Consider the following 11529-nt stretch of genomic DNA (forward strand, 5'->3'; position numbering starts at 1 on the left):
TAGGGAAACGGGAAAGCACAGCTGTGCTGATTTAGGGCCAGACTGTGGCTCATTATGATTCCCAGATCTTTTTCAGTTATACATCAGCAGCACATCCTGCCCATGCTTGATCCACGTTCCTCAGTCTACCCTGGGGTCGCTTGTACCCACGTGGTCCCTGCATCTCTCTGCCTAAGAGTGTTCTCTGGCTGAGACAAGGGGCTTGGCCCTCCTGAAAGGCAGCCCAAAAGTTCCTGGGAGTCAATTCCAGGAGTGACCTTCAATGGGATTGGGAATTGGTGGAGAAAGTTCTAGCTTCTTCACACCTCAGTGGGAAATTCTGAAGAATCACATAGTGTTTTTAAGAGGGTTACAACACACTGAAAAAAGGAAAGTGAGGTTCAGATAAATTAAATGACTTATATAAGTTCACATGCTAGTAACGCTTGAATTCCAATGTCCACTATACTATAACTGTCTTATATTTTTTCTCCCACAGTACACTTGCTTGGCCCATAAGGTTACCGACTTTTTAACAATTTCTCCAAGTTAACCTATCTTGTTTTCTGGGCCAGTATTTAGGCTGTGCCGTTAATTCCACTCTGCATCCTTTGCTTGAATGGTTCTCTCCTACAGCGGCTCCAAATCCTGCAAGCTGCACTTCCCAGGCTCCCGGGTCAGCTGGCTTCTTCCTGGGTTCGGGTAATGAGTGGCATTGGCAGGAAATTGGAAGAAGAGAAAAGCCAGGCTGCTTGTCCCTCTCTGTGTGTCTCTGGCTTCATCTCCAGCGTATCAGCTCTAGCTCGTCAAGCACATCATAGTTCCAACTTCCCCCAGTGACGGGCGTCTGGCTGTGGTAACACTGATTCTTCCTTTTGTCTCTCCAGCTTAGGAGTGGTAGCACTTTCTGCTTTTGCAAATCTCTGAATTGCTTCACAGTCCTCTGTTTGGCATCTCAGCTCTTTCATGAGCTGTGTAATCAATTCATGAATTAATTTCCTTTGTTTTAAATCTTAGAATGGTTTCCGTTTTTCCATCTGGAACCGACTGATACACTTTCTAATGTTATATTTCGTAAAGAGTAATGATGAGTCCTCTGAAGTCCACATATATAATGCAGGAGCATGTTATTGATTAAATGATATTCAGCTCAGAGTCAGTCCCGAGATTCCTCGTCAATGTTTGTGTCCAATTGACAGGTTCTTTTTTTTTATTTTCCAGTCTCATTTTCCATTTGGCAAGTATGGCAGTGTTCTAGCCTGGATTCCCTAGAAAACAGAGCCTGAGGCAACAATTAAGTGATGATGCATTTGGAAGGTGCAAAGCCATGGCAGCAGCAGTGAGGAAAAAAGGAAGTTAAGCTGGAAAGGGTGGGAAGCAATGTGAGGTGATGCACAACTGTGCTGGTCATTGCTTCATGACAAAGCCGCAGGAGACCCAGCGGGTCGCTCAACTGGTACAGCTGCTCCACCACGCTGGACATCTTAGGACAGGCTGTGTGGGAGAAACAGTGCCCCAGAGTCATCCAGGCAAGTGAGAGAGGAGAGGGAATTTAACTGCCTGGCACCCTTTGGTCTCCCAATTTCCGCAATCATTGAAGTATGCCTCAAATTGCAATAAACCTCCGTGTTTCTGGCTTACACCATCCAACCCCTCCAACAGTCACTCAGGAAGCCAGATTCTGTGCTCTGCAGCTGGTGTGTCATCTGAGGGCAGATGTGGCAGAAGAAGCCAGACACCAGCACACAGCTGCCTGCATGGAGTTGGTCATCCGTGGTGGAGGCTGCAAGTCTGAAAGGTAGATTGGGTAGAAAGAACCTGAGGGGGTACATGTTGTGAATTGAATCATGTGCCTGCCAAATTCATATGTTGAAGTCCTAATTCCCCAGTACCTCAGGATGTGACTGTATTTGGAGATAGGGCCTTTAAAGATGTGGTGAAGTTAAAATGAGGCTATTAGGGAAGGCCCTAATCCAATGTGACTGATGCCCTTATAATAAGAGGGAACTTGGACACACTAAGAGACACTAGTGGCATAGAGGAAAGGCCATGTGAGTATTCAGCACGAAGGCGGCCATCTGCAAATTAAGGAGAGAGGCCTCAGGAAAAAACAAATCTGCCGACACCTTCATCTTGGACTTCCAGCCTCCAGAACTGTGAGAGTATAAATTTCTGTTGTTTAAGCAACCGAATCTGTGGTACTTTGTGATGGCAGCAGCAGACAAACATAGCACATAAGACGTTTCTGACACAACCAGTTCCTAAAATGCCTTCTTTCTACGTGGAGAAGTTCTCCCAAAGGATAGGCTTGTTCTTGTGCAACTTTGACGTGATAATTTTGGAGAGAAATCCACTCAGTGGTGGGGCGGATTCATTCGTGTGTAAATATAAATGTTGGGAGCATAAGCATTTCGAAAGTTGAAATACAAGTTGGTGAGAGAGGAGGGCTGTTTTGCAATGTAGATTTATAATGAATCTCCTGACAGATCCCAGCTCAGTGAGCTCATATATCCCTTCCTCTCCCGGATGGAAGGCCAGGCAGAGCTGATGTGGCCAGTATGGGGCTTGTGTGGACCAGGAGAAACTTGCAGCTATGTGTGACTGGAGGTCCCAGAGGGAATGCTGAGGGTGAAAGCCAAAGAAGTATGTTCCAGTGAGTCACACAAGTAAGGGGGTCCCAAGGGACATTACTCTGTGGTGTGACATCAAGGGGAGTTAGGTGTCTGAGGCAAAGGAGGGAGAAGAGACTACAACAGGTTACAACAGGTAAGCAGGAGGGCTACCTGTCTGCACAATGAAGTCAGAGGGCTCCTGTCTGTGGTGGGGTGTCTTGGTACCAGTATAGCATGGGCAAGGCCAATCCAGCCAAAGGCCAGGGATGAAAATAATTTGTAAATGGATTAATAATTAATAAATGATTGTTGCCTCTATAATCCCCTTCCTAAGGATGTTTTAGGAAGCGTCGCCTATTATCATCATTATTGTATACCTTGGGTCATTTCTCTCCAAGGAAGTGGCTACCGTTGGACTAGATCTTGATTCATTCATTCAACAAATACTTACTGAGTGTGCATGCACTATGTGCCAAGCTGTGTGCTAGGCCAAGTGTATGCAAAGAGGGACTGACATGGACATAGTCTGTGCTCTCTTAGGCTACCATTTTTTAAGTACTGTATAACTCAGATTATTTTCCCTAAATCTATTATTGTTGCAATAAGTAGATCTGATATACATTTTTTTCTTTTATCCAGTTTCGTGGGTTCTTCCAAAAGTTGCTCCCTTAGGTTAGCACTTTTTTCCCTCCAAAAGAGATTGCTTAGTCTCATTCGTAATTATCAATATTTCTCCTAAATGTTACCTATTTGTTTTTTGATGGTTCTTGGTTTACTCATTAACATCTTGATATACAGAAAAGAGCTCAGGCTTTTAATTCAAGCAGACTTGGGCCCAAATTCAGCTCTGTCATTTACAAGCTGGGTAAGTTTCTTTGTGTGTGATTTTTTTTGTGAGAAAGATTGGCTCTGAGCTAACATCTGTTGCCAATCTTCCTCTTTCTTCTTTTTTTTTCCTTTTTCTCCCCAAAGCCCCAGTACATGGTTGTACATCCTAGTTGTAAGTCCTTCTAGTTCTTCTATGTGGGACGCCGCCACAGCATGGCTTGATGAGTGGTGTGTGGGTCCACACCCAGGATCCGAACCAGTGAACCCCGGACCACCGAAGCAGAGTTCACAAACAACCATGATGCCACCAGGCCGGCCCCTGGGTAAGTTTTAATTTCTCTGAGTGTTAGTTTCCTTATCTATAAAATGGAGACAACACTCATCTCCAAGGTGGCTGAGAGGATCACAATGTGCTTAATAGGTACTCAATAAATGCTTATAATGTGAGTCAACGTTTCATTTACATTTAGTTTGTGCAGATTAAATGAAGAAAAAGGAAGACGTAAACTATTTAAATGGGATACTTTTTGGTATTTCTGAAACATTTCATAATAATAGTTTAAAAAGAAATTCAACTGAGAAAAAAAGGCTAGGAAAGTGCCACATTGAAGGTGGACATATAGCCTCTCAAAAAGCCCAGTGGTGCCATTTTCCTGCTGCCTTGGGTGTTTCCTCTGTTGAACAGCAGATGAAGGAGTTGGCTTGTGTTTACAGGCCATGCTGTACCCAAAAAAAAAGTGTGTCTATAAACATCAGAATTACAGTCAGTGCAGCAACATGCTCAGACTGTGAGAAGCCAACAAAGAGCACAGAAAATTTAAGTCTCCCATCTCAAGCCAAACCCAGAGTGTATTCATTGAGTGGAACAGAAAGCTAAGTTACTAGCATTCCTTGAGTTGTACATTCTTTCTCCAACATAATTTATAAGTCTAGTTCTGCTAATACTTCCCTTGGGAGGTGCTAACAATCTTGCATCAAGAGATGTCCCTGTTGATCCTTGCCCTACGCATTTCATCTCAAACCCAGTTCTCCAAGCTGGTGGCCCAGTCACTTTGTGCTAAAATTCTGAAAGTGTCAAGTTAAGCTTTTTCAAAATTCTCTCTAGCTCCCATTCTAACACAGTACAACACAGAACTACAAAGCAATTGTCACTACTTACATTTTTTTTTGTTCAACCTGTTTTGGTGAGTCTTAGAGAATTGAATTTTTTTTTAATAATTAGGGTTAATGAGGTACAAGAAGAAATCTTCACAGTACATTTTTAGAAATACACATTGAAGTAAAGGAAATATAGTAAGCTTTTAGGCTATGTTTAATAAATGTTAAACTTCCTGTTTCATATATATATTAGTTAAAGGTTAAGCACAGTGTGTGGAATGGAGTATTTTGGCCTTTCCTGGGATTTTTCTGATATCAGAGACAGAACATTGTGGAGTGTAGGTACTGAGAAGGAGAGCAATTTTCATTTAAGACTTTCTTCCTTCTCTCTTGACCATTGTCAACGAATGCATCGCTCTTGAAGGACTGTTCTTGAAAGAGCAAAGAAGCCAGCGTTGGTAGGAAATACTAAACATTATTTAAATTTTAAGTAAATATTTTCAACTAGTCCTAATACTCATCTGTAAGCCATGTCTTTGAGAGGAAACTGAAATATTTTCAGAGACTTCTACATTTCTATGAACAGTAGATAAAAGCCACAAATAAAAATCCTTATATGATTTCATCTTATAATATTTTCCCACTTCCTATTAAAAATAAAATGAGAGACTAACTCCTGGACTGATTGTTTTTAGCAGCATATTCTTTTCTCTGTCATCAAATATATAAGAAAAATTTGAATACAAATAAAGTTAATGGAGTATTTCTGATTTTTCACTCATAATTCTTTTTTATTCCCAAAGCAAAAACCAAAGTTCAGTACGTCACATACTCATGTTTACCAAAAGAATGCTGAGCATTTTATCATATTCCTTGCAATATAAATAACATCAATTTTAGCTACACATTACATAGAATGATAAACTAAATAATGAGGAATTGCATATTGATTTCTCTTGTTTTTATAACCTATTATAAAATGAATTAATTAATTTTATTAGATCTTACATCATTTTAATCTTGAATTGTCTACTTTGTCATCTGTCTTATAGCAAATGGTTTATAATTTATTTCTCAATGGTTTTTAATATGCTTCAAAATAAGATTTAACATACTCATTAGAAGTGAAAAATGAAGTCAGGCTTTTTCTGAAAGAAAGCAAGTTTGACCTGAAAGTTTGATTTGACAAAGAGAACAGTCTTTGCTAGCTGGGTTATATGGCAGACATTTTCCACAAACTGAAAGGGCTAAATCCGCAGCTTTAAGATTTTGACAAAAATGTATTTAAAATGTGTGACAAGACAAAAGCATTTTATTTAAAAACACTGTGTCGGCAAGAAAGTATTGAAATTAAGAATATTCCCATTTTCGCTCCCTTTTCTGAGTGTGTTGGATTAAACAGGTGCTTCTAAGTAAAAAAAGAAAAATACCTACTATAATTAATAGTCATTTGATAAGTCTCGGCAAAGTTTTTTTTTTTTTGTATTCTTCATCAAAACTGAAGTGCATTATAGTGAAGGACTATAAGGGCTGGGTAACAAATCCTTTTGCAAGTCAGGTAGCTTTCAATTCTCTGCTTTCACAAAATTGAACACAACCAAAATATCAGTGTATGATCATTAAAAATACTGTTTGATAGAAGATCACAACATGATATATTACTAAGGACTTCAAAGAATTGAGTGATGATTTAACAGCAAAACCCTTCCATTCCCATCTACTTATTGTATGAATATGGTTTCTCAGGGCTTACTTCTATACAAATAAAGAATAAGAATAGAATTGATATTAAACATTCTCATTCTAGCGTTAAGTAATATTCATCCACTGGGACATGTATCAGTTTTTTAAGGTCCCATCCATCTTATTAAGAGACTGATCTCTAATGCAATTTTGATTTTTGTTCAATAAGCTTTAACTGAAATTTGTAATACGTGTATATTGTTTTGATCAATTGTGAATTAATAATAATTGTAGCGATAACCTAATCTAAAGGAAAATTATTAATTTTCAGTGTCAATTTATAGAGATTTTCTTTTGAAGAGAAAGAAAAGACTTCTAGGTATAAAGCATATTGCACTAGGATAAAATATTTTGGAGGAAATAAAATGGGAATACAAGTTCAAGAAGAAAAAGAAATCATGTAAAATTTCCTACTGTTAAATAAGAAACATGTTCATGGTTTGTTTTTTTTTGGTGAGGAAGTTTGGCCCTGAGCTAACATCTGTTCCCAATCCTCCTCTTTTTGCTTGAGGAGGATTATTGCTGAGCTATCATCTGTGCCAATCTTCCTCCATTTTGTGTGTGAGACACCACCACAGCATGACTTGATGAGTGCCATGTAAGTCTATTTCCAGGATCTGAACCCCTGAACCCAAGGCTGAAGTGGAGCACATGCACTTAATCACTATGCTACTGGGCTGCTCCCCCTTTTTTTAAGAATGATGGACATATCAAATTGCTATCGTATTTAGGTTCCGTTGCATACATTTTAAAGTGTTATATAAAGGCTTTATTTTTAAATGACTACCATTACAATATGTTGGAAAGTATATCTTGTGCAACTATTTAAACATATAATGAAAAAATTAGATGTCAACTTGAATATGTGGAAAGGGGTACAGTTATTCAAAATTCTTCTGAGTATATCCCTTAAATTTAAAACCACTGAGTTGGAAGATCTAATTGGGTCACCTTACAAAGGTATGTCAGACTGATGCATCCGTCTTATCATGATGGCCTTGACTCGCGGGTCAGAGAGACCCTCATTTCTATGGACCAGGTTCCCTTCTCCTTCGTAATGAACTGAGTGTTCACTCTCTCTTTTTATCTCTGTGATGCTCTCTCTCTCTCTTTTTTAAGTTACCATGAACACCATCTCCCTTCTGTTAATCTTTGTTTAGGCAAAGCTTACTCCAATGAATTAGCTTTCTGGGAGAATAATCATCGTTTCAACAAAAAATAATTGAGTATCACACAGGAGAAGTGGATACATTTAGAAAAATGCAAGTAGTTTGTTCTGCTGGAGAGCTGAATTGTTGGCATTACAGTCTTATCCAAAGCCATGTTGAGAGGTAATATTAAGAGGACATTCTAGGTTAGAGTCTGCAAACTGGAAGCTCATGGCTAATTTACTTCACATGATTTATTTGGCCTACCCTGTGTTTAAAAAATTCTTAATTAGTTGAAAAGTTTTAAAAATCAGGAGATTTCCAGCCTTCCAGTTGTTCTTGGAAGATCAGAAGGTCTGGAAGCACAGGGCCCACAATCTCACAAGGCAGGAGTCAGTCTGCTGAGACTAAGCTAATGGATGCCCCATTGAGGATTACCATCTACTGCTTTGCTATTGCCCTCGCTTGTCTTCACATTGGCTTGCTTCCCTCATATATTGTGCTTGCCTGACTGCCATAGGCACTTGAGATTGAGACATTAACTTTGGATAGTCTGTTATTTTCCCTTGGGTTAGATGAATCTGTAGAAAGCTAAATATTTGTATTGCACTACCATGGCCCCATTAAAACTGCTTTCAGTAGGTCATATATTCATATGGTACCCTCAACTTTCACGAACGGTCACTGAAAGAAACAGTGTTGTAAAACCTGCTAGTGTGTTTGAGGATCTGATAGGGGATTTTTCCCTCTATACATCTATTTTTCTACAATGTAGCTCCGGCAAGACATTTCTTTTAAAGTATCCTGAAAAGCTTTGTTTCCATTGAAGAATTTGTATATTTCTCCTCAAAAACAATGAGCATCAATCAACTGATTGTATTTACTTTCTTTTTTTTCTTTCTTTTTTTTTTTTGCTTTGGGTCCAGAAAGCTCTAAGGTAAATTTATGGTTTCTCTCTCATATTGTGTGTTACACCTCATCACTTGCATGTTCTTGTTCCAACTTCTCTGGTGTTAACCTCCTAGTCTAATTAGTTTCACTCATTTTTTTACATTTAAATTTTTTATATTTACATTTTATTTTATTGTATCCATTTATTGTAAGCCATCTCAAATCACACATTTATAATCTTTTCTTGATTTATTTCATTTCTAAAGATGGCTGGAGGATCTGCTACATTTTGGTTCTCCATAGGGGGTTGCCGTGGTTTCAGTCTTGAGTTTTCCTTGCTCCTGTTCCCATTGACCACAGACAAGAATTACTCAGTTCTATGGTCAGCTTTTGAGGGACAAGGACTTTTCTGGTGGTCCCATAGAGCCCAGTATCCAGCATTGGACTTACTTCCTATATAATGCCACCTGTTGTGTAGTGGCAGGATAATAACAATAGTAAAAAGTAATTTTTTATTTCAACTCCTTGGAACAAGGGGACTTTTTATCTGTACCAACTCCTGGAAGCCTTGTCATCAAAAACAATGAAAGATCCATGTACATACAGTAGACTTTACACACTTTACCTTAAAAGGAATGTGTTACGTAAGACTGGGTAGTAAACTTTTTCTCTAGTGATTAGGAGGCAGGACAGTAGCTCAGCTACTTTAAACTGTGAATTAATTTAGCTTCACTATCTCTCTATGAATCCTTATTTAATACCCTGGACACAGAGTGCATAAACCGTGTACTATGATGGAGAGAATATAAGCAGTCAAAATTACAAAATGCCTATACAAAATCATTACAGTTCAATAAAAAGAGAATCTGCAGAAACTCTAAGTTTATGCAAGTGCATGAGTCTGGATAGCTCTCAGATATGGGAAAATGGAACCTCAGGCTACATTTACAGTTTGGATTAGCCATGTTTTGCTATGAAGGAGACGTTTTTCCTTGGTGTTAAGTTTGAGGCAGGCTGTTGGAGACGCTTTTTTCATGACTCGGATGCAGGGCTAGTCTGTGGGGGTTCAGACTGCAGTCCAGCTTGATAGGCTGTTTAATGGCTCTGTCCACAGGGCGTGCTCACGCCACACTTCTAAATTAATCACCTGCACTTAAGTTCAAGCCATTTTTTACTTTGAAAACTCTAAATGCCTCATTGAGGACAGTACATACAGTGTGTGCCAAGCCACTGGTTTCAAAGTTCAGCTGTTTTTGAGTTATTTCACTGGACAAAAGGTCGAAAGCTATCTTTCTCAGCAGGGAAAGTGTAACTTTCCATGTCCTTATGATGTTTTGAAATGGTTGAAGTGATTTTCCCTCTAAAATTTCCATAAATAAATTTTTCCAGCAACTGTAATTTCAAGATGCCTTGTTAAAAGCAAGTTGAAAGTAACCTCCTGCCCTGCTATCCATAATCCAGTCTCCAGCCTCCTTGGTATGCACACTTCGGGGGGAGAATCGAAGGCAACCCCAGGTTAAAATTCAGAATTTTCACTGTTGGTCTAAGAGTATGGAAAGTTTCAACTTCTAAAAAGTGCCTCAACTTCTGAGATCACAGCAAAAACCTCAACTCCATCATTTAATACTACGTGTTTCTGCAAGTTGGGAGAAGAGCTCAGGCGCCCAAGATCACTTTCCTCTCCAAGTCTCTGTGGGGTCCTGCCAGACTTTTCTGATTGTTTGCACCTCACTTATCTGTGGACCTCACAGCAGACTTTTCTTTTCCACATTTTTGACTTTCCTTTCCATACATATTGTTATTTCTGGCCTCCTGCCTCAAGACAATCATGTGCCAAGACAACTCGGCATGCTGACTTGAACTTCTTGCACAATTTTCTTTTTTAATAGAAGTATAGTTGACATACAATATTGCATGAGTTTCAAGTGTACAGAACTTCTTGCAGGATTTACTTTTGGGCTACCAAGGAGTCGTTAGTGAATATTTTTGGCTACTTTGCTCAAAGTCGTTCAGTGTGGATATGGACCTGCTGGAAGTGAGACTTACCTCTCCCAGTGAATAGTAAAGCGTTATAAGGCATGTGTAGGGGCAGGTATACCTGTTAAACCTTGCTCTCTCTTCTCCACTCAACCACTTGCCCACAGAACTAGTTTCTTTTCTGACCCTAAGCAAATTTTGGACTTTTTGGAGGTAGAGTTTTTGAGACTCAGTTCAGGGCCTTTGAATACTATTCCTACCCTTCCACAGGTCTACCAAGCGTGTACCTCTGGGTCATACCCTGGACTATTTGGTGATTAATGACCCTTAGGACTGTTCTAATTTTTTTCGTTCGTGCACAGTTTATATTTTACGAGCGTCTTCTTTGAATAGTGCAAGTCTATTCATCATCAATTCTTCGCCCTGTTGATCTTCTGTCTTTTCTTCTGTACTGTCACTGTCTTCCACAGCCTGTTTGGCAAATGACCACTGCCTCCATCCGTGAGCCAGTGGACGGTGGTCTGCAACCCACATTCCTGCAAGTCTCCTCCGGGAAACCGCAAAGTGCCCGGTCGCTGTCCTTTCATCTGGACTGACGCTGCCGTCCATTAGCCACTTTGACCATTTCCCGGGGCTTCCTCTCGTCCATCAGTCTCCTCCATCGATCATCTCCTCCTCTCTTCCCTCTCAGGGAGGTCAGTCGAGTTGTCCCACCAGGTCTCCTGCCCGCTTCCCCCACGCCCTACCGGACCCGAGTGTCTGTCGGTCGGTCCTCAGCCGCCCCGGCCGATTCTTGGGCCTCGGCTGGCTGGCCGGGGGTCTGTCCCGCGCCCGTGCTTCCATCCATCCCCTGCTCGCCTCCACTCCGGCAGGAACTTTACTCCAGCCGAGAGCGGACAGGCGCCGAGCGCGGGTGCGGGCTGGGTAGCCGGCCTCTGGCAAGGGGCGCGGGGTGCGGGCGGGGTGGGCGTGCGCGGGCCGGGGGCGTCGCGGGCCGCCCTGCCCTATAAGGGGCCGAGCCGCCACCGCCGCCGGGCGGGTGCCGGGCGGACCGCGGCGGCGGCGGCGGCTGCGATTGGCTCAGGCGCCCCATCCGGGGACTGGGCTCGGCGCTGCTCGTTCGCCCTAAAGGTACCAATATGGCGGAGGTGAGCAGGGAAACCGGGCAGGAGCGGCCGGGCTGGGGCGGGCGCCCGGCGGCCCCCTCCGTCCCCGGGCCGGCCTGGGGCCCGCCCGGCGGCGGTGGCGGCTCG

General features: G+C 41.4%; 1 protein-coding gene across 1 annotated transcript in view; it reads left to right on the plus strand.

Moving 5' to 3' along the window:
* Positions 1-11357: 11357 nt before the first annotated feature.
* MIER3 (MIER family member 3) overlaps positions 11358-11529 on the plus strand; it is a 31217-nt gene continuing 31045 nt past the window's right edge. The window contains exon 1 of the mRNA XM_046672099.1: positions 11358-11424. Within this exon, the coding sequence (XP_046528055.1) occupies positions 11416-11424 (9 nt within the window). The 5' untranslated portion in view covers positions 11358-11415. The remainder of the gene's footprint in view (positions 11425-11529) is intronic.

The sequence above is a fragment of the Equus quagga genome, chromosome 9 (assembly GCF_021613505.1).
Source record: "Equus quagga isolate Etosha38 chromosome 9, UCLA_HA_Equagga_1.0, whole genome shotgun sequence".
NCBI lineage: Eukaryota > Metazoa > Chordata > Mammalia > Perissodactyla > Equidae > Equus > Equus quagga.